At 36.0% G+C, this 23,162-nt stretch overlaps 2 protein-coding genes and 1 long non-coding RNA gene across 6 annotated transcripts; 1 reads left to right on the plus strand and 2 right to left on the minus strand.

Annotated features, from left to right (window-relative positions):
• Positions 1 to 6,669: 6,669 nt before the first annotated feature.
• LOC112569223 lies at positions 6,670 to 11,211 on the minus strand. 3 transcript variants are annotated; one of them, XM_025246954.1, is made up of 7 exons: positions 11,119 to 11,211; positions 10,158 to 10,281; positions 9,808 to 10,002; positions 9,210 to 9,269; positions 8,041 to 8,145; positions 7,809 to 7,836; positions 6,670 to 7,537 (listed from the first exon to the last, which is right to left on the minus strand). In XM_025246954.1, exons 2-7 carry the CDS (start codon positions 10,270 to 10,272, stop codon positions 7,354 to 7,356), a joined length of 687 nt encoding a protein of 228 aa, XP_025102739.1. In that variant the 5' UTR covers positions 10,273 to 10,281; positions 11,119 to 11,211; the 3' UTR covers positions 6,670 to 7,353. The 3 variants fall into 3 exon arrangements, with proteins under 3 accessions (XP_025102739.1, XP_025102737.1, XP_025102738.1); XM_025246952.1 differs by having other exon boundaries at positions 8,041 to 8,148; XM_025246953.1 differs by lacking the exon at positions 11,119 to 11,211 and adding an exon at positions 10,693 to 10,756 and having other exon boundaries at positions 8,041 to 8,148.
• Positions 11,212 to 11,412: 201 nt separating this feature from the next.
• LOC112569432 lies at positions 11,413 to 22,987 on the plus strand. Of its 2 annotated transcripts, XR_003100429.1 has the most exons (6): positions 11,413 to 11,550; positions 12,251 to 12,949; positions 13,462 to 13,848; positions 14,197 to 14,478; positions 15,560 to 16,944; positions 22,806 to 22,987. XR_003100429.1 is itself a non-coding variant. In XM_025247198.1 (5 exons), exons 2-5 carry the CDS (start codon positions 12,841 to 12,843, stop codon positions 15,853 to 15,855), a joined length of 1,074 nt encoding a protein of 357 aa, XP_025102983.1. In that variant the 5' UTR covers positions 11,413 to 11,550; positions 12,251 to 12,840; the 3' UTR covers positions 15,856 to 17,333. The 2 variants fall into 2 exon arrangements, 1 of the variants encoding a protein (XP_025102983.1); XM_025247198.1 differs by lacking the exon at positions 22,806 to 22,987 and having other exon boundaries at positions 15,560 to 17,333.
• On the minus strand, positions 18,991 to 22,292 carry LOC112569433. The gene is made up of 5 exons (XR_003100430.1): positions 21,841 to 22,292; positions 21,238 to 21,311; positions 20,187 to 20,318; positions 19,484 to 19,639; positions 18,991 to 19,235 (listed from the first exon to the last, which is right to left on the minus strand). It is a non-coding gene; the product is annotated as an uncharacterized LOC112569433 (long non-coding RNA).
• Positions 22,988 to 23,162: the final 175 nt, after the last annotated feature.

A 23,162-nucleotide genomic window follows, 5' to 3' on the forward strand; every position in this document is an offset into this window, starting at 1 on the left:
TGATACTTCCAGTCACAATCAGTTGTCAATGGCTATCTATATAAGTTTTTTTTTTTGGTCACCACTGAACACATCCTATGCTGCTCTTTGACAATATTCTTAATTAGCTGCTGCAGTGGAAAGTTTGGTTTTGAAAAAGTCGTTTAAGCTAGCCTAAAAGTTATAAAATTGAGAGGCAAGTTAAGAGTCCAAAGACCAAATCTGTCAACATTATCAGCAATATGTGACAAAGCAAGTACATTTACACCAAAAAATCCTTTACCATACAAACACTGCTTCTTGAACAAATAAACACGAAGTATAGCCCTAATAATCAGCATAGTTCACACACAGCCGGACTTGCAAGACAAAAAAAAAAAAAAACAAACCCACATAAATAAGAGAAAAAATATATACTGCCCGAAGAAACCTGGCATTTTAACGCTATCGTACCAGTAAACAGACGGAACTGTCGAAGCTCTTTTTACGTTCCACTTTCGTAATCGCAATTTGAGGAAATTCTGACAGCTCCAAATTCTCTCATTGCTAACGGCTAAAGAATTATCAAATGCAAGCGTTCAGAACTGTGAGCACGATTTCTACCTCTGTCTGGAAAACTTGTGCTTTATTGCGTTAATGTTACTCTTAATCTTTTTTCTCTTAGAATGATATTCTGCATTAAATTTGACATTTCTGTAGTTAAAACTCAATAACTATGTTAATAGAGTATAAAATTATACGTACTGTTATCGAAGCGTCGAAAACATGTATCAGTATAGAAATTGACCGCTTGAGAAGCTTTTTCTGTTGAAACGTGTAGACTCAATTTGAAAATGCGGCTTTGCCTGCACGCATGTGGTCGTATGTAGCACGCCATGGCGAAGAGTCATTGCCATTGTTAGGGTCACGACTATATGTGGCATGATCTCCCGCACTCTGGTTTCGCCTCGGCGAGCGTGGAGCTTGGCTTGTGTGCGCATGCGCTGGTAGCGCATGCCGACGAGTCAATCATTGCGATAGATGACCCCCGTATCACAGTCGGATCAGACAACTTGGTGGACCCCTTGAGCTTATGGTTTCCGATGCTGCTAGGGTAGGAGCTTGCTCCTTAGGAGTGTTATTATGTGCTGTAAAAATTTGGCATTTCTTCTTCTTCTTCCCCTCCTTCTTCTTCTTGTTCTTCGTGTTCTTCATCATCTTCTTCTTATTATTATTATTATTACATGACCATAGAGTTCTTCTATTTGGAGTAGGGGTGTTTGTATGTTTTGTTTGGTGAATGTTTAAGAACCTTTGGCCTGTTTAGGTAGGGTCGCGTTTGACATATATTCTATTCACACTGTGAACATACGAACATTTTTTATCTAACGAATTTCTACATGTTCCGGACAAAAGTGTTTTCAACAAATTTTATAAAAAGTGCGATCTGAGGGTCATTTTTATTTTATAGTTACAACTGACTGCTGATAATGACATGTTTACAATATAAAATGTAACATAGGTGTGTCACTGTGGCTACAGGTGTGAGGCGCGTGTAGTCGTGAGGTCAGCAGGTGCTGCTGTTAGTGTAGTTACAGCGCGTGTCGCCGATTTACCAGCGTGTCTGTAAGTGAGGACTGTCGTATAAAATGTGAATAAAGTGTTGTTGGAAATCTCTTTGACTGCAAAGACTAAGTTTCTTGGAACGGTTGGCACCGTAGATTGAGGACCAACGAATAAGCCATCGGCGCCTGGATTTGTTCTTCGTCCCCTATCAAGATCACATTTCTACATTTTCTGTGTAACATCTGGTAACAGTTACCCACCCCTTTAGAAATGAAAATCTTACTTATGAAATATAGTCTGTTGACTATTTCTGTGACTAGAACAGCGGCGTGAGCACTGATGTCACATCTAACATCGTACACGACAGGCTTAGACTGTGACAGTGTTGTACTACACATTATTGTCAATTTACCTGGCTTACCAGTGTCTGTACAACTTAGATGTCATGTGACTGTCAGCCAGCTCCAGCCACACGTCGCTGCCACCAGTGTCCGAGTTCACTCAGCACTGACTACTGACGTCACACGGTCTTGGGGTCAGACAACTGATCACAGCACAGACACAACCTGGGATGTTGAGGGATCTGTTGTTCCCAGACACCGACACAGGTCCTGTAGAGTATCCAAATCATGTCATGCGATAAGAGTTAAATATAGAGATAGAAGATGAAAGTAAACTTAACGAAATTAACTAACCCTCAACATTAAAGTATTAATTACAATTTAAATACGAAACAGTAGCTTCGAAGGGCTCCAACAGGATTATATTGCTGTTAAAATAGAGAGAACTACTGTCTACATTCAATGAGTTTATTGAAACAAATCGTGCTGAGATGGCGTGAAGACAATAATGTGCACCAAAGAAGAAAAATTAAAGAAGAAGAAGTTTATTTGCGAAGTAACACTAAACTGTTAATTCTATTTGATAACAACCGACACTTATACACACACGTGAGGACGCCGCTTCTGGCACTGGTATTTATATACACCCCTTCCCCCAAACAATTATTTTCTATTTTTTATACATAGAGATACACTATCACCACATTACATTCTCATTCACATGCACTGTCCACATTATCGGTTTGTCTTCAATTGACCAAAAGGTTTTTTTTACACATTTAGATACTTTGAATGGTATATTATAGAAGACATGTAAGGTAACTGAAAGGTACTAAAACCTGAATGAGGAGGCTGTCACCAGAGATGACCTGTTGAAGTTGTTGACCCCTGATGTTCGGGAAGGCGATGACCTTAGTGACGGGAAGACCGGGAGCGATGTCGGACACCAGGTGAGACAACATGGCCTCCGCCTTGTCCAGCTGTGACACGGCGTTACTCAGTTTCTGTCTAATGTTGTTGTCTATATCCTGCTGTGACTTGTTTAAATCTTTGATATTGTCACCAACTGCCTTCACCTCACAGACTACCAGTCCGTACTGTCTGTGAATGAGAAGCACATCAAAGTCTCCCTGTTTCCATCTTTGTGGTAGAGAAGGAGGAAGGTTGGAGGTCGAGTAGGTGGGTAGCGGCGGCAGCGTAACAAGGTTCCCAGGTACTGTCGGAACTGGAGCTGAGTCAGTCCAACCATCACATCTCTGTTCTCTTCAAACATTTTCTGAAGACAGACAAAAATCCGCTGCATGGCAGCATCGTCTCCGACATCACTGTCCTGAGGACGAGAAGGCTGAGAAATGGACGGATGAGCAGCAAAAAATAAACTCGTCGGTAGTTGGTTAGACTGACCAGCCTGTCCAGGTGCTGACTGTAGGACGAGAACCTCCTGACCAGCAGCTGTCTGTCTAGTCATGGGCACGCGGTTGACTAGACAGGAGGCAGGAAGTAGGCGCGAGAGTCGAGATAGGAACCGGCCTCCACCCACTTAGCCAGAATGTCTGGGCCTGGTCTGGTAATGGTCCTGAAGACCAGTGTGGTCAATTAAATAATAACTGTTTATTAAGTCACTTGAGGGTTTCTGTTCAGACTTTACTTGTATTAGCTACTGCAATTTAGTACGGGAGATGGCCATTTGTATTTCTGTCATTCAGTAAGGTATTTTTTTATCTCCTACGTTATAATGTGTTGCACACTTGTTCTAATATTTATTTGATTGTCAACAAACAAACCTTTAAACCAGTCTTCTGGTGATGAGCCTGACTGCAGCTCGATCTGAGAAGGAAGACCCGCGGATGATAAGATCTTCATACCTGGTACAAGGTGAGGGGTTGGGGTAAACTGTAATGTCAGCGCCTGTGTTTTCTTACTCTTCCAGAGGACATGTGTTTACTTTAAAAAGAAATACTTTTTTATGATTGATTGTCAATGCGCATACACAATTGTCTAAATTATAACAGACATTTTTTTAAAACTGATTATTTATTATTACGAGGAGGTGAAACGGTTGATTGCGCAAATGCTATTTTTTTAAGCCTCACATCGAACACAGATCATCAATACTGTACTCGTAATCATAATGCTGGTCATTATATTTATCATAATCATTATGATTCTCATTTCTCTGTCGGTTGTCCGCCATTTTCATGACTTTACTGTTTCTGATGTTTACATGTGAATGCTATCTCTTTACTTTTCTCCTGTCTACTTTTAATTCTGCTTCCGTCTATTGTCAGTTTTAAAAAGTAAAGCATATTTAAAAATACAACCTACCTGTATCTGTAAGTAGTGCCACCTGTTCATCAGTCACAGCGTGTAGGTAAACTTTGACCCGACCACCGCCTCTAGAACTCTGTCTACCATCTCCTCCCTTAGGTTCCTGTCCCTGTGACAGTTATTACAGTGAGAGGAGAAGTGAGCACTGGGTACATCACTGAGATGACCATGTACAGGATGACATTCAATATCTGTACCATCATTATCCTAGCTTAAAAGACCAGCATACTACAAAAGTAGGATGATAAAACTAGTTAAGTACTGTAGAGTGCAGGAAGGAGTGGCTCACCTGACCAGACGACGGATGAGCAGACATTGTTGACAGTGGTCTCCCCTGTAAAGGACCAAGTTTGTCGGAGGCAGGGCCTGCACCACGGAGGTATACATGTAACGTGGTAGTCTGCACTTTTTCTTGGAAACCAGCAAACTGTCATGTGTGTCATAGGGTAATATAGTGTCAGTGGCATAGTGTCAGTGGCATAGTGTCTTGGATATATTATCGTGGGTATTACCCCGGATAACCAAAAGCTTGAAACATGTATTCACCGATGATGCCTTGGAACAAAGATCTGCTGATAGAGAGGTATAGGACGCGATCAGAAGAGCGAAAAGAGAAAATAACAGAAATAGAGGTCACGTGACTGTGGCGGCGACACTCGTGATGCCTGGCAGGGATCAAGTGTATCGTATCATACTGTTTATACTGGTTTCGTGGTTAGTTTATATTTATTTAATCAAAGGAAAGGCTTTCCACAATGAAATCGGTCAGTGAACGCCTTGACATCTTTGTGACATAGGTGACGTACAGGCAGTGACTAATGTCTAAGATAGCATGGTGGTCAAAGTCCGTGGCAGAGCTGAGGAAGATATTTTACAACCAAGACATCCAGTATGGCGAGGCTGTTCAGTTTTGTATAACTAGCATCTCCTCTAACTGGTTTCACGCATGTACATAGCGAGTTGTTCACAAGAGTTTACTCAGTCGCTTTCAGCACCAAAGACCCTAACATGCAAATATTTTGACAGCTGACTACTCGCGATGTCGATACTAAGTGGAAAGATGAATCAATTAAAAATAAAAGATTACCTGTCCAGAAGACTCAAAGTAAGATGTTCACACTGATCGGAGACTGAATCATGACCAAGACAAAAATGGCGTAAGCAGAACTTGCTTGTCTCAACTCAGTCATTTAATTTTTCATGTCCACACAGGTCAAACAAACCAGCGATAGAAACCTGTTCTCCATCTGGGATTTGTTTAGATAATCAAGCCGTTATCTCGTGTTTCTGAACAGGATGTAGGACATGTAGCAGCGAAAAAGCTCATTGTGGTCCACAAACTCTTCTTATCGCCCTGATAAAGGCTGAGGCCTGTCGTGGATAAACACAGATGAACGGCCGTCTGCCTCCTCTCCTATAGTCATACATCTCCTGTAGGTCGTGTTTGGAGCCAAGCTAAAGATGTGTTATGTATATCTAAAATGGTGAATCAACACACAACTAGTGTGGTTCCATATTTTAACGGGAAATATACGAGTACATCTTATAAATGTACGAATACATCTTATCAGCAGGACTTTACACAAAACCATTTAGGTGAAGAAAAATGTGTTTTTACAGATAAAACCACCAACTCTGGCCAGCTCTGTCTATTCTCTGTGTTCCTAGAATATTTTGCACAGAGCAGTGAGACCATCTGTCATTTCTTCCCCCAGCGCTTGGCAAGCTAACGATTATCAGTTATATGTAGGTTAATCAAAATATTGCACATACATCAGCTGTGTGTGGCTGTTATATAAAAGCAATAACTGTTGAATACACAAATGTCTCTCCATAAAGATTTTAATTAATGGAAGTCTGTTCATTTTGTCTGGTTTATTGAAAAAAGAAATAGAAAAACAAAACATAAAAGAAACCAATCACAGAGTGTATCATCCAGTACCCAAAATTTAGTAATTTTACTGGCCGCAATGTTAGTACACAACTGGCAATGTAACAATGTAACAATGTAACATGCCAATTTATCAGTTTCAGCGAGTTTGAGAGATGTTTCCATCATTAGCATTAATTATTTAAAATTACAAAAGCCTGCATTTACCCTGAAAGTCATCGGCTTTATTTCTTTCATTTCTTTTCTTACTCTCACTCACTGTCAGTGTAGGGTGAGCAGATGAATGCGCGACCGAAGGTCACAGTACTAAAGTCCCGCAAGCTGCTTGTAAGATGGCGAGTGTCTCTACCGCAAACTTTGTCTGTTAGGTTGTCTGTCTGTCTGGTTAGTTCCACACTTGTTTGATTCTTCGGCTTGTAAAGCTCTGAAGGCGATTCTCATTTGTAAGTCGATGTAAGGCATCCTGATGTAGTAAAGTGTTTATCAAAATATAACATGCTTTGTGCTTCTCCATCACATTCATCCATTTGATCAAGTGTGCATAAAGGTCGAACATAGAAAATAAAAACAACAACAAAGCAAAAGTATGTTTCAGCTATAAATGCTTTTTTTATTCCTATTCAGCTAATACATAATAGCTAATAACTTGCAGATGAATCATGAATCGAAAGTCAACACCTAATGATTACAAACGCGAGCGAAAGACTTTTAAATGTAGAAAAAAACTTTACACGTATTTTATTATTTTTTCTTTTGAGTTCTAGCTTCCTCTTACTCAGTCACTCGTTAAAAATAACAGAATATTGAACTTAGAGATACTATAAATCCCTAAACAGTTTACACATTACATTTCTCTTGAATAAAACGTTGTAAAGGGGATTAATGTTACAAGGGAGGTAGCCGCGTTTAAAATTACTATTAGCCTTCTATAATTTGCTCAGACTTACTTCCCTCAATGTCGCCATTGTCACCCCTGGAGCTAAAACAAATTTTAAAGGTGTTCAAAATGTGTAGGAAAATACAGGACCATCAAAAAATTTTTGAAACTCCATCCACATCTTCAATGTTTTGTTGTTTCAGTCTCTTTGCTTTTGTGGGTTTGGTTTGAATCTTTCAGTGACCAGAGTCGACAATTATTTTGTAGTTAAGATTCATGTAAGCACATAAACTAAGTTGCCAGACCCACAGCCAATCTAGCTTGCAGATCTTCGTGTTCCTGACTGATGTAACTCTCAGAAAATTTTCTTCCAGGAATACACAATTATTTTTTCACACAGGATGATGCCCAGTGCTACTTCTATCATTTTCTGTGCTGTTTAGGAGTAAAGGACTGTGTGACCTCCCCTCTTCTGATGGAGAATCATTTTGTAAGAGAGAGTCAGTGTTCTCATCTTTTACATTCTTTTGTGTGCATCGTTCATTGGTGGATGGTGTACTTGGTACCTTTGTGTTCCTGTAAATGACAGCAATAATATTTCGTTGTCAATAAAATTTTTACCAACCAAAAATTACTGGAAAGCAGAAAAAACGATAAAAGATAAAATACTGACTAGAGTAAAATCATTGGGTGACATGCTCAATTTTAGTCTTTTATTCTAGATAAAACCAAAGTAACTGTTTCTTTTCCAGAAAAAGTACTTTTCGAATACACATTAATGCGTGAAATCAATATACTGACAGAAAAATTCTTAACAAGATAAAATAGAAAGTGTGGGTTAACGTACAATTTAGGGTTTTTGCTCAGTGACGGACCTGCAACAAAAAAAAATCAACATACCTATATTGAAACTGTCTAAAATAGTTTCTAAATTAAGGTGTTCTAATAAAATTAATACTACTACTAATTTTAGTAATTTGCAGAGTGGAAGTTCTTTTAGCAAATAAAGAGACAAATAATAGCCACATGATAAAAACATATTTTTGATTGAATTGCTTTCATAAATGAAGTGTATTTACCCTTCTTATAAACTCTCTTGTACAGAACAATGCCGATGACAGCAAGAATAACGAGGGCTGCAATGATTGCAACAGGTACAGCGACTGCTGCAGTAGACATGCCGTCTGCTGGATATTCAGTTCATTTATGAACAACAAATAAAAGCAAATACAAAAATTATAATTAGATAAAGCACAGTAAATTAACAAAGGGGTTTAAGAAACAGAATAGAATTGGACCTTTTGAGTCAAATGTCAGACAACCGGGGTTGTTTCCCACTGTTCCATTGCAAATCTGCACATTTATTCAGTTACATGTAATGATGATGTAAACTGCCAATACATTATACATTTGTCAGCTAAATGCCTATGTTGGATGAAATTTTGTCAAAATGGACACGAAGCAGGAAACCTTCGGTGAGAGGTGTCGAGGAGCGTCTCCGCTCGTCGGTTACATCTGACAGAACCTGGGTTGTCCGACATTTGAGCTTTCCAGATAAAGACTTAGTCTCCTTCATACCTCAGGCATCAACTAGAGACCTCCACTTTTGTTTGTGAGCAGAAAGTTAGGTATGTTGTTCCACATCAGGGTTTTTTCCCTTAGCTTTTCTGTATACTGACCTTTACTGTTTTGGTTTGGTTGACCACGTTTCTGTTGGCCATCAGGTTTACAATGAAGAGCTGTTTCAAGTGATCGATCTAGTTTCATATTGCACAATTACCTGCACTATTTCTGAAGCTACTTCTGCTCTTAAAGGTAGGTTTTCTACAAACATTATTTTATCTTTTTTTTTTATCAAAACCCTTTATTTTTTTCTCTTCTCTAATCTCCATCACTTTTCGTCGTGAAGACTTAGTGTTACTAATACCTAGATATGTTATCGACAAAAGAGGATGTTTTTTTTACTTTATGACTGTTAAGTCTTTTGTTGGACAAAAAGTTTCTTCGAGTAAAAACTGACTTAAATTTTTGTGAACTTAAACGAGCTGAAATAACTGAGAAATGGCTTGTGTAGGAAAAGTAGGAAAAAAGAGGGACAAGACAGTAAATGACTACCTGCAGCTAAAGATCAGTTGAGAATACGTGTTTTCGTAGCCTGCTTGTGCTATACTGTTCGAAGTTCATAAGCACCACTTACCTTTTGTAATTTAATAAATCAAAATTTTTTTTGAGTTTTTAAAATGCTTACGCAGTCTCTCATGGGTCAAAGTGGTGTTGGCTTCGATTGCTCCGCCAGCAGAATCCTTTTCTGGAAAAGAAAAACCACACACACACCATCTCTGACAGTCACGTAAACGTAAAGATCGCTCACACCTTAATTTTGTGATTTTTATATATTAAGTGAAGATTTAACAGGCTATGAGATATTCATAAAACTTAGTTTATTGCAGATACAGAATGCCTATTTAGCTAATCACCAATAAAAGTGTACTTGCTACGAGTAACTTATAAAGTGGCCTTAACATTGTTGTAATTATCCCTGAAACATGGTGAACCACTTATTAAGTCGTCTGCCTCCTATAATAATCTCGGACGAAGAATGATTCTTTCCAGGGAAGTCTACCTTTTATTAAAAGCTATTTGTAGACCTTGTGTCGGACATCCCTAGAGGGCACAAATTAACAAAACTATGACTAAAAAATTGCAATTTTATTTGCACCGCCGATGACAGTCAAATAAGTGTAAACTCGCTGATACCTAAATAATATATATATATAGTAAACTAAGATTTAATAGTTTACACGATATTTATATAAATTAGCTTATTTAAAAAAAGTAAAGCCAACCTTCCGAAAGCCACATGCATCGCTTTATCTCAGACTTAGCCAGACCGGAAGTCTGACATCTGAAGCTGCCGGATTCTGTTTTGAAGCTGTCAGGTAATGTGATTTCAGCTAAATGAGGATCTGGCACTCTGCAGCTGAAGCCTCTTTCGTTGTTGCACTCAAGTTCCTCTAGCATCATACATCGGACCACCATCCCTGAGCAGAGTGGAAAAATAAACAACAGTAAAACATTCAAACATATTTTGGTACAGACAAGATAAAATGAAAGAAAAGTAAAGAAGTAAATAATGCAATAACAAAGAAGCCTTTTTGAAATAAAGAGGAAAGACTATTTTTTTGTACTTAATTACTTTCATTTCCAGATGAGGGATTGAAGTAGACTACTATGTCCTCTATCCTGTCGACACTTTGAGGGAAAGTGCAGAACAGTTGAGATTTCTCTTCAACTTCTGTAGTACAACTCATTTTTGTGTCCTGCAAAACACATACGCACACCGAACTTATTGTTGTATAATCTTTTAAGAAGAAACCTTAATATAACAAGGAACTATTTCTTTATACTAATATTACCTTATTTTAAATATTCTTTTTGTTCATTACATTCTGAAATTTAAAAAAATATCACACGATTGCTTCAGGTAAACCGTGAGTGACAATTAAAAGTAGAAGTTTATTGCGACAGTTTAAATCCAGGCTTAATTTGAACTCCTAAAAAAATGTGTTCTCTATTGTAAACTGTCCAGATTTTTACCATCAGTTGGGGAATATTTATGTACGACGGATAGTGAACATATTTCTTTACTTCATTATCTGGGTTAAATTAGTGCAATGTGAATTTTTACAAAACCAACAAAATCACGAAATAAATTATTGCAGTTTCCCTACCTCTTTTACAATGGCTATGGATCATTGTTCCAAGGTTCTAGTAAAATTTATTTAGAGCGAACATTGTCATAAAGGCTTGAGCCTAATAGAATAGATGACTAATATAACAGCATTTCCCAAAAACAGCAACTAGGAGTCTGTCCTTGTTGTCGATAATATACAAACAGTGTTAAACCCAATTTCTTTACAGTTTAACTAGATAATTAAAATAATCGTATAATGGTTACATTCTAAGCCGCAAATAAAGGGATGAAGGTAACATCCGTGTCTAATAGGTTAGCTATTTACTTAATCATTAATAATGAGCATTCATCAAACCGGTTGAAATGTTTATTTTACCACGTTTGAAACATGTCGATTAAATATGTAGGATTGTTTTAAATATGGTATAATACATTACAGTAAAATAATACTAGAAATACTCACCTATTTGTTTACCATGTTTAGAGAAGGTTACTAAGATATACTTTTCGCGAATTAACGCAATAAAGCTTAAGCCCTAAAGGCCTAAGCCCCCTAAGCCAACCTTTACCTAAAACAGAATTGACAAATTTGGGAATTTCCTTTTGATTAGTTTTGCAGAGTTTTGAATAGCTATTAAGACCTATACAGCATTATATTTTCAGTAGACTTCGAGTGGGAGTTTTATTTACCGAAACTAGGGAAACTGTCAAACTACAACAAACAGCAGTTGAAAGTACAGAGACCCTCCTCCCATAACTACCTTAGCCTTGATCCTCCCATCCTTCATTCCCCCAACATCTCCCAAGGTACTCATCACCGACAGTGACAGATGGCCATTAGGGGAGAGACTTTTTAAATCAGCAACATCCATATCCTTCTGTCAACGATTCATAAGTGCGTAAAAGCTGTGTAAAAGCTAATTAAATAATTATCAAGACTAAGACAACATATCTAGGATTCTTTCAACAACTTTATAAAGTATACCGGACAGGCAGATATATCTTGTTTTTGCAGGTCAGAAATAATTCAGATTCACATCGTTTGTCTGGCACTTACCAAATTCAGGAAGAATATTTAATGACAATGATTTGCTTGTATAATTTATATAAAGAATTTATTTTAATTTACACATTTAATTTCGTCGTTTTAATATTTTACTGGTCGCCCCGATTGCAAGTTACATAAGTTTTTATCTACACATATTCAGCTATAGCATACCTCTATAATTAAGGGTGAAGGTGAAAAACATTATTGTTTGATTAATTAAATATAAAAAAGCTTGAGATTTGTGTGTTGAGTTGTTGATTAAAATATTTTTTGTCTTCCGGCTGTGGGAAGTGATGTTTTACTAGCTGTTTCATGTAAAGCTGTCGGTAGAATGTCTAAATATGGACTGTCGGAACTTGGATTATTCATATCAGAATTCATCGTAGGCTAAACTTCTCAAAAAAAAGTTTTGTTGATCATCGTCGTCATAAAGGGACATAACTGAAAATATAATATCAAGACACGGAGGCTTTTTTTCCTGTCATGTAAACATTATTTATAAATTATTAGTATTTCAGTCAATACTTATAGTTTATCTAATCTGCAGCGATCTGTGGTTCGACTCAAACAGGCCTGAGCCAACTCTATCTTCTCTGACTCACGATTTCCGCGACTGACTCCGTACTTCCTTCTACCTTCCGCGGCATTAATAAGTATTAACATATCTACTGCCTTGTACAGTAATAGTACAATGTCTGCTTGTCACTAGATGATACAGACTTCAGACCTCGTCAAAATTCTCTCACAGACACGGTTCTCTCAATGTGATACCTGTGTACAAGTTTCATCATTTATAATAATTTACTTCTGTCCTCTTGAGTTCTGACCTTTTTTCATCTTCAATGGAGCATCGATGCAAGAGGAGACTACAATCAAATTAACAATCAGCCAACAAATAATTTAGCTTTAATAGTTCTCGATCTTTAAGGATCTTCTTACAGCTATGATCGACTTAAGGTTTAAAGAAATATTCTAATTTATTTATCAAAATAGTACAGGCACAGTAATTAAAATAGTGCCTAAGATGAGGATAAAAGTTTCACGGAAAACGAAAACCACTTTAAAGAGCTTCATGGAAAGCTTGAAGTTGCTGATGTTAAGTCCCTTACAACAAGGGAAAGCTCAGTCGCAGTGAAGATGACGATGCTAACAGAACACAGTATCTCAGTTATGAGAGAGTTGAACAAAATTTTCTGTTTGTTGTTACTTTTCCTTTTGCTACAGAAAACAGTGCTCGCCACTAACTGTAAGTGTTATCTGCAGTTTATTTATTTATTTTTTGACATCGACAAAATTAGTTTATTTAAGACTTTGTATTTAGCTGCAAGATAAGTAATTAACTTGAAGAGAGAAAACTATCAGTGGTAAATAGGATTTGTATGTAACAAATGCGATAACAATACTATATTAGCTTCTGTTTGACAAACACAGTTTTGGATATCAGACCGCTTGCGTGTTCTAAATGCATGTTTTTGCTTAATTTCATATTATTTGTTTTCATATTATATGTTGTTTATGTTACATTAAGATCAGGAACTTTTACATCTACTAAAATAGATAAAAAGTGTGATATTTTAAGCAAAAACGTAATAATTTTTCAGTATCATTACCAGAAATGAACACAGTAAAGCTCAGCTACTTTAAGAAACGCTTCGCCTTTACACAAATCGAACAATTTTTTTTCTTTAAAAAATACTTTCTTTAATATAACAGTAAGAAATATGCTTGAGATGTAATGTTTGGTTTTCAATCTTTCAGGTGTGAATGAGACTTTCACTGAAGTAAGAACAGAATGGGAATACAGCTTTGCAAATATCAGTTACCGTTATAATATAACGGAGGGATCAGTCTATTCCGACAAATTTGACCTGCTGTTCGAGGTGTGCGAAGGTCAGGAAACTACACTCCACTGCACGTTTTTCTGGAGAAAACAGTCGAAAAATCCAATCGTTTTTAGGACATTGATCTCGGGGAATGAAACAATTTGTTTTGCGAGGCAGATTGACGATATCAGCACCTCTGTCACAACATATGAAATCCAGATCTCACAGCTCGTGCGGCGACCTCTGACCTTCTTTAAGCTGTCCATAACTGACGAGAATAACAAAGCCGATGTATTACGTCTCATATGTGTTGAAGTACTATGTAAGTACCAGTCTGTGTAGCGAATTAATTTTTAAAATGTTAACCTATCTTGCACCTCACTTCTACTTTAATTTAGAATATATTCTAAAGCCTGTAGTCACAATTACTTTTCAAAACCAAACTAAAGTTTAAAATAAGATCACGAGCATAAATAAATATTTACTACCAGTTATATTCCCTCTTTATATAGCTCCTATTAATGGGTTTTCATTTTATTTCATTGGCTATTCTTTTGTAATGTCTATGTCATAAGGGGTACTCGCTTCGGTAGATGAAGTTCTGCATGTAAGCATCTGCATGCATGCACGTATTTATATGTCTGTCTGTGTGTGTGTTTGTGTTTGACAGACCCCCCGAGGATCACAAGTCTTACTGTGGACGACCATGAAGTTAACGGTGATTATCTGATACAAAAAGATCAGGAGGTCATCGTTACCTGCCTTTTTGACAAAGGAAACCCTCCAGTGCCTGTACGTCTGCTAAACAAACACGAGAAGCATTTGAGCAGTTCTAAAGATAGTGGACAAGTCAGCATTTCTGTTGTTGTCAGGTGTGAAGATGAATGGCCAATGGTCCTGTGCAAAAGCGACGACTCGGAATACAAAAGATTTGTGTCCTTTCTTGTCAGATGTAAGAAGAACCATTCTCTAAATACATTTTCTAGAACACACGATGTTTTCATGCGAAAGACAAAAGAACAGGTGTATATCAGAAAACTCAATCAACAGAAATCAGTCTTAAATTGAAAATCAAAAAGAAGCTTTCCAGTTTTTGTGAATTGTCACTTGACTTTATTTTAGCTATAAGTCTTCTCGTCATCTAAAAGTTTACAATTACAAAAAAATATTAAGTGTTTTTCAGTTTATGTTTTCGTAAATGTAAGATTTGAGTTGATTTACGAGAAGCTTTTGAGAAAATAATTTTATGTAGTTATAGCCAATTTTTAATCAAGAAACTCACTGCGGACGGAAGAGCTAGAGGCAGTTTTACACACCGGTACGCACGAATTTTAAGGATTTTCAAAAATTTAAAAAAAAATAACTAAAAGAGCTAGAAGAATAATTCAAATTGATAATGAAAGATCAAAATGTGTAAAATTTGAACAATCCTACCTGAAACTTGCTTGAGAGCTCACTTTTATTATTGTAATCCATACAGAATCGGGTAGATGAAGTAGAAATTTTTTTCTACACGTGGTTACACAAGTTGTCACCGTACACGAAGTCCAACAAGAAGATGACTTATAGGAACACATTTTGATCTTTGAAAACCAAAAAGAAATGCACACACATTGTCCTTGTCCATAGAAATTCACAAATGATGCCAGATTTTTGAAAATCCGAGGAACTAGCCGCATATTTATCGTACATCGTCTCGCCATTTTTTTTTTCAAGGGAAAAGAAAAGGTTACTCTGGAAAATTGACGATAGTTAAGTCAAGACAGAGTACCTCCCTTACAAGGAAATAACTGTGTTCAGAAATGCACAAGCTATCGTAACTAAGCGATTTCTTTACCAAAAAAAGCGCTGTAAACGCCAAAAAAATTTTAAAAACACGGCGGTCCTGTACGCCCGTCGAGCGGAAGTGGACTACGAGCGGTATCAGAGCCCGCAAAGGAGGTGAAGAGTACGTTGTTGAGTAAATTAATAGCTAAGACAAGTAAAGCGGATTGCTAGGTTGCTGTTTATTTTATAGCATTTCCTCATCACAGGTCCTCCTCAGTTTCTCGAGAAGTCTACAAAAATCATCCGTCCCTCTTCTCTTGAGAACATAACCTTCCTCGTCAAGACTCACACTGCCATCGTTGACGAATGTCTTTTGACATCTCAGTTTCTGAAAGAGGACGAAACAAGGAAAGTGAACTGCACCTTAAGTGGAAACACTCCTAATTTACACTTGCACCTGCACCTGACCAACATAACCCAGGGTAGCTGGATCCTAACTCTTCGCAATGAAGTAGGCTCTGCTAACACAAGTCTATTCATCGCTGATGTTTCAAGTAAGTAGCTTAAAGAAATATAAAAATAAAATGGTAAATGTCTTACAAAAAGATATATTTTAAAATATATTCCCATTTTCTTACCTATGATACTGACAGAAGAAAAAAGACCAATTTCTTTGGTTGTAAGACATTATATAGAAAATCCTGAAAATACTTTAAAATTAATGATGCAGACTCATTCAGGAATAAATCTGATGCATACAGCATTCACCACTCAGTTATCCTGCGTTAATTTTAAAAATGTCTGTAACATGATTTAAATAAAATAAATGTGAAATGACAAAGCTGTGTGGTTGTTTTGACTGAGTATTCAATAGAGAATTTAGTCCCATCTGGCTGCCTCTGTAACTTGACCGAATCGTGTGTTCCGGAATTTCTTATTTTCTTCGGCCAATAAAAAGTTCTAACGGAAGTGAGTGTTACAAAGTAAGCGATGGACTGAGAGGCTACGGAGATATTACTATGTGATGATCCGCCAGCGACAATAATTTAATCAAAAACAAGACGAAAATGAATCAAAGACTCAGAAGGACTTCTGTGTGTTACCAACATCCGATGTGAAGGTAACAATTAGTATTCATGATCATTGAAGGAGGAAAGTAAAAGAGAATGATAACATGAAGGCATGATATGTATGTGCTTATTCAAACTTATTATCTCTCTTTGTCTTTATTAACTTTTGTTCTCTGTCCCAATCTGCCTCACTAGACTTCTCTTTCTCTCATTCCTTCACCTATACAAAGGAAAGGGGGAATGAGATTTGTCGATAACATCCGATATTAATTGACAGCACAAATAATAGGTTTGTCCCAGCTGGATCATGAAGTGTGCGGTGACCAATCAAATCTCAACAACAGCAGAGTATCAAATTCAAGAACCTTACTTGTTCCGTTTATTGTGTTCATAAATAGTTTATCTATTTAAATTATCTATTACCACATTTATGATATAATTTGTTTCATCAGATTGATGACTTTATAACGCTTTTACGAATAAGGTTATGCTATCTTGTCGACAGGGTGGTCAGATGTTCAGACACCCATTACAAAGTCTCATCAGTCGTCATCAGCAAAAGTGATTCTTCAATGAATGTGGTAAATGATTAAAACTTTATGTCGCTCGGATGTTAACTTGATCGGTGGCCCGGAATATTTCTCCAAACACCAATCAACAAAACACCCAATAGTTTTTTTTAAGAACACCCTTCTTTAGCCAGATTTTTCATTATTACTTTGCACAGTGTTATATCAATAAGTCATTATAATTTTCTATGAAAAAGTTTACCTTATGATAATTGTAAGAAATTAGTTTCAGCTTGATTTCCTTCTTTGGGTTTAGTCAGCACTCTTTGCAATGACTAGTTTCTTTATGGGCGTATATCCTAAACTTTTACAAAGTCTCTCTTGTTATTGTGACTCTCCAGGCAGACCTACTAATAAATTTAAATAAACCGAACAATTTTCACATAGTTTAACCAAATCCTGTTTAAGAGAGTGTCTATGAAAATAAAGCACATGGTTTAAGTCTGTTTTGTGTTGTTTTACACTGATGATAAACAAATCTCAATATATTATATATGATGCTCGCTTCACGATGATTAATTTTAATTATTGTATATCATACAAACACACACACATGTGGTAAAGCATGATCATTGAGGAAAATAAGTAAACGTCTAAAAATTTGCAGTTCTAAGAATAAGTAATTATAATAACTAATAATCAAACCTCAAGTTATGATGTAACGCTCGTGTGTATAAAATCATTAATTGACGATTGTAAACATCTAAGACTAGTATTAATATAAACTTAGTAACAGTTTGATCAGCCAGTTACTCTTGATTTGTCCCTGGAGTTCCCCGAGTTATGGGGCGTTGTCGTATAGGGATTTAGAGATCAAACCCAGATAGCATTGAAACATTTTATAAATGTTTATAAAAAGTTTACGCATTATGTTTTAATAATGTTTGCACAAAATGTTCATAAAACGTAAATTATGCCCATTAAAATTACGTTTTAAAAACGTTTAATTAAGAGCTTCTGGAAACGAGTTTTAAAAGTTTTATAAACGTATTTTTGTAAATGTTTTAAGCAAAATGTTTCAATAATGTTTGCAGAAAATGTTATTTTAAACGTTTAATATGCCCATTAAAGATAGGTTTTAAAAACGTTTAATTTTAAACCACACATACTCTCTGAAGTTCCACTTCAAACCTGGTAAGAATGACATACACAGATTTTCATTTACTTTTCATGAAAACATATTTAATGTCATTGAGTATAAACCCAGGAAACATTTACATCATACAATAACAATTTATCTTACTTGTACAACAAATGGTGACCATTTGTGATAACGATGAATCAATGATACTCAAAAAAAAAAAAAAAAAAAAAAAAAATATAAAAAAGTATAGGAATTAATTAAACAGTGATAAATGAAAGCAAAGGAATTTTCTTAAATGAACAGACTTAAATATTTCAATTGATTAAAGGAGAGGTGTTGGGGCCCCGTGCTCCATTGGGACAAGTCGCAAGGAATAATTAAACTAAAATTAAATAGAACTTTAGATTTACTATAAAAAAGAGTGAAATGCAAATGTACATTTGAATGATGCACAAAATACACAAAAATATGGTTTATCCCTCTGTAGATAACAACATTCAAATCTCTATCCTTATACAATAGACATATTCCAATTAACCAGGCTTTTTAGTGTTACAAACTCTGTAAAGCAAAGCTGAACAAGGTTCATGTACTTCTTGTAAAGAGGCTTTAAGAAATTTATTTTGAACATGATCAGTTTGTCCTATGATAACTAAGAATAGGGATATCGTGTTGGTGCTGCACTTCTCCAGGGTTCCCAGGAATCAGGGATGGTGCCAGGTAAGGACCTTTCATGCATTTGTAAGGACCTAAGTGATCGTCATCAATGCGTTAGGCTTTCTTATGTACGGTCGGAAAGAGGTATTATTTATGAATCTTCGGTCTTCTCTATTTTCTGAGATACATTACTATTCTAGTAATAAATAATCAAAGAGTTAATTTTGATGCCTATCGCCATATTTAAATAACTTAAAAAAGTTTTTATCTCAGGTGCCTGGCCTTAATTGAAGATGAGGATAATAACAATTCACAGTTTTTACTTTCAATTTCTTGGAAGTCTCTTTTTGCCAAATCCCAACGAGGAAACATAGCTACACAATTCTGCCATAATATTCCAGTAAATTCACAGGGCACAGAAACACAGTTGTCACTTCCTTGAAATATGCTAGCATTTAGTTTCGTTCTCTCCTCTGCTTTCTACCCCGACTCTTTCTGCTGCTGCTTTCTTCGATGATATTATCCGAAGCCTCCATGCACCCATTGTTCTTCTGTACTGCTTCTGAAGATAATAAAAATGGTAAAATTGGGATTTGTAAATTAAAGAAGGTTAAAAGGTTTACAGATCAGACTAAAAGAAGTCCCACACCACACTGTGGAACTAGTGATGAAAAATGTCAATTTATATTATACAAAAATAAGCACTTCTATCAGCACCTCTCCTTTTTGGTTCAAAATATGTATATAAAACAAATCCTCTATCTGTAACTTTATAATAATAATTACTAATATTTATGCATCATCACTTACTGCATATCATGGTCTGCACCTTTGAAAGCCCCTTGAATGCACACTTTTCTCCTCTTTGGCCTTTAGTTATAAAACCTTGTCGGCCAAGATTCGCCGCATGATCCTTTTCAGGCAATCCTTTGCATCCGTACCACCCACACAAGAGAGGCTTCTGCTCTGCAAATGCATTAGAAACAGTAAACACATCTGTCAAAAATATTCCACATGTCATAGGCAAGACAGGGTGTAGTGAAAATATACATGGCATTGATTATTTGTGCTCACAAATCACCTAGTTAAGCTTAAACCATACACAAAATGCTCAACATTTACACGCCTACAAAACAAAACCCGTAGAACCTTTTTTCTGCCAAGAGTCTGCGATATTTGGTCAAACATTTAGTTATTGTATTAGCAGGGTCAGACCACATGATGTTGCTAGCCTGAGACTTGGATGGTCTCACTGCATCCCTGCCTTAAACGAATATGGAAAATGGACTAATGCTGCAACAGCATGAATACAGCACAGTGATTGAAAGTGGACAATTCACTTTTAAATACTTTGACTATTGGTGAGCAAAGCCTATCAATGGTGGTTGTGAAGCAGTAACTCTTGTATAACCAACACTATCTGCAATATCAGATTAAGAAGGGGAATTCACAACGAAATGGAATAGGTAAACCAATAAGAAAAAAAGCCATAATATAAAATTGTCTACATTACCTGCGTTAGACACTCCCTGGATACTACCTTCTACTGCTGCAGTTTGAGGTTTGTCTCTTCTTGTTTTCCTTGCAGAGCATCAATGGGGTGCTCTCGTGATGATGCCAATATTCTGGTGGTTAGTGCATTCACCTGTGGGCATAAATGGTTGTTTATCACTTTCGGTTGTAGTGAGTCTGGCAGTGGTGGTGCTGCATGTGCTGACAGATCTAAAGTAGTCTTTTTTGTGAGCTGTCTCGGCCTAACATAATTTCTTATGTCAAAAATTGAAGAATAAAATAATAAATAATTCTTATGCTATACCAATCATAATATCAATATTACCCTCATGAAAAATTGAAATGAACTGCTGAAAGGATGAACTGGGATTGCCGTGGTTATTGTTAAACGGCAATTCTCATTTCATGGCTCCAGACCACAAAAATTCTAATTACTGGACTCATACAAATGCCCCATCAACAGCACTCAAGCATTTTTGAAAAATTACAATAATGGGAATCTGTGCTGATTTTGTCAGGTGCTCTCCAAACCTATGAATTCCTTGATCTCTGTTATTCTATAATTAAAACAGGAAACATCTATTGTTTCAAGACTTGCTGTATATTAGCTATTAACAACTGCTTGTCTGACAACCAAATACTCATCTGAAAAGACAATTTCTTTTCAAGCTATAAAATACTTCAAGAATAATGAAATGCACTGTTTTACCACACAATACTGTGCAAATTTTACATGAAAAATCAGTCTGTTCACTGAGATCACAGAGCATTTAGATGTTAATTGTCATATGGCTGTATGTTCCAGTCTGTAACCACAATAAACCCAAAGCAAGGTCTATGTGAAAGACACTGACAATATCCCAAAGCTTTTTTAAAAAAAAATAAATAGGAACAATACTTTGAAACTGTATCTATAGACTGACCAAAACAATATTAACCAGGCTGATGCAACATCCAATCTATGAATATATATATCTATATGTGACAATGAACAAACAGTATAAAAGTACCCCTTTGAACTCAAAATGCAAACATGCAGAGTCTAGGTATACCTGTCTGGCAGAGTTCCCTCCTTCACATGTTTTGTCACCTTACTTGGTGGCAAGTCTGCTGCCATATTTGTGTGCTGAAAAAAAAATAAACCATCATTCAAGAACCCTTCCCAGAAAGGCTAACTTTTTGTCGTGGGAGTGGGTTAAACTTTTCATTTTATTTGTCATATTTAATCTAGAGATTATGACTGCATATACTTATGTCCAACTTGTATACTCAAGGAATTATGCTGAATGAAGAAAACATAGCCAGCAATTACTGTTCAGCTGACATGATTGTACTGACAGCAATTTACTTCTCTGGTATGCAATGTTATGATGCCATAGAAATAAAATGTTATTAAATAAAACTATCATCAATGAAGGATATTTTAAGAAAATAAAACACAAACAAATAAACATCATAACCAAAAATGATTATACAATAAAAGTGGTACTGTTTCGCACTTTCTGCCATAGATAATGGTACAGCAATGAACAACAAATGCAAGTAGTTAGTACATAACTATAGTAATGGTAGCGGTGTTAACACACACACATATACGAAGACATGCATGATTTAATAACAATAATAAATGCAAAATTTGTAAAGCGCATACTCACACTCCATTGTTTGTATCGGATCTGTCTTTTTCTTTCGGTTCTGCCAACTCTGCTTCAACAATTTTATTTACTCCGCTTCGTCCAGTAGGACGACATGATTTGGACATCAGTTGCCTTAACGTCTTAGATTATGTACGAGCGCACTATTCAAAACGAAAACTTTGTTTGACAAATCACACCTAATAAGCATACATTAAATCTGTGGTGTACTAGAACACGGTATATAAGCGTTTTACAACCCAATGTTTTTCGCAAAGCACGCGTGTCGTAAGCAGCAGACAAAATTTCGCGCCGCGTGGAATCATGGGAGTACACGCATAAACGAGAATAGGAAATATTTAGTTACGTAGCATAGATGTTTTATAAACTGCGAATGATTTTAGAATATCAAACCTAGTGATAAGAAAATATATAACAAAGTATTTAAAATGTTTTTTGCGAGGATTGTCAGTATCTACGCCGCATAGGTACGCAAATAAAATTTTGAGGTGTTTAAAAAAATTTCGTCATCCGCGGGCTTATGACGCGCAGTGATAGACGTTAACTTTTACATGTTTATAAAACATTTATTTAACATTTAGGTTTTAAATGGTTTATTTTCTAACACTTTAAAAATGTTTTAAACAGGTTTCATTTTAAAATGTTTTTTGGTAAATTTAAAAAAAATGTTTTTAAAATGTTTCATATAAAACCTAAACCTTATTAAAACCACGTAAACCATTTTTAAACGTTTTTATAATGTTTCCATGCTATCTGGGAAGGTAGTCTGCTATACGATACCATAAATGGAAGATGTTTAAGATATTAACCTCAGGCCTACAAAATCCACTCAGGATAATAATCATAGGATAACCTACCTGATCGGACACGGGATTGACGTAACAAAGGTATGAAAGGTAATAATAGATTAAAAGCAACAATTCAAATTGCAAGCCTTTTGATTCATTTTTCTCATTTTTTACCAGACAAAACGTACAATCCGAGACCTTTTATTAAAGATGAGACTTCATCCATGTGTACCGCAAGCAAGGGGAAGGAACTGGATCTCAGAAAAGATTTGACGCCTGCCAAGAATGTTGACATTTTTAAATAATATTATGCAAAATGATTCACAATGACAAAGATGGATATTTTTCATATATGTTAGAATTTTGAAGAGAAAACTGAAAAAGCGTAAGCGTTCAGCTAAATATTAAAGTATGAAATTATAAAAATAAAGTGTTTGTCGTATGTTGTTTGTAAGTAAAATTGCAGAAATGGATTTGACAAGAATGAAAAAAACCAACTTTCGTTTTATAATTTAATAAAAACAAGGAACCATT

The sequence above is a fragment of the Pomacea canaliculata genome, linkage group LG7, assembly GCF_003073045.1.
Source record: "Pomacea canaliculata isolate SZHN2017 linkage group LG7, ASM307304v1, whole genome shotgun sequence".
NCBI classification, from domain to species: domain Eukaryota; kingdom Metazoa; phylum Mollusca; class Gastropoda; order Architaenioglossa; family Ampullariidae; genus Pomacea; species Pomacea canaliculata.

Excerpts from the sequence above, each read along its gene's own strand:
- LOC112569432 (XM_025247198.1), top strand. The coding sequence starts at position 12,841 with ATGACGATGCTAACAGAACACAGTATCTCAGTTATGAGAGAGTTGAAC. Across the intron at positions 12,950-13,461 it reads AACAGTGCTCGCCACTAACT|GTGTGAATGAGACTTTCACT; the intron begins GTAAGTGTTATC and ends TCAATCTTTCAG. Across the intron at positions 13,849-14,196 it reads CATATGTGTTGAAGTACTAT|ACCCCCCGAGGATCACAAGT; the intron begins GTAAGTACCAGT and ends TGTGTTTGACAG.
- LOC112569223 (XM_025246952.1), bottom strand. The coding sequence starts at position 10,272 with ATGAGTTGTACTACAGAAGTTGAAGAGAAATCTCAACTGTTCTGCACT. Across the intron at positions 8,149-9,209 it reads TTTGACCCATGAGAGACTGC|CAGACGGCATGTCTACTGCA; the intron begins GTAAGCATTTTA and ends CTGAATATCCAG. Across the intron at positions 7,837-8,040 it reads CAAGAGAGTTTATAAGAAGG|GTCCGTCACTGAGCAAAAAC; the intron begins GTAAATACACTT and ends TTTTTGTTGCAG.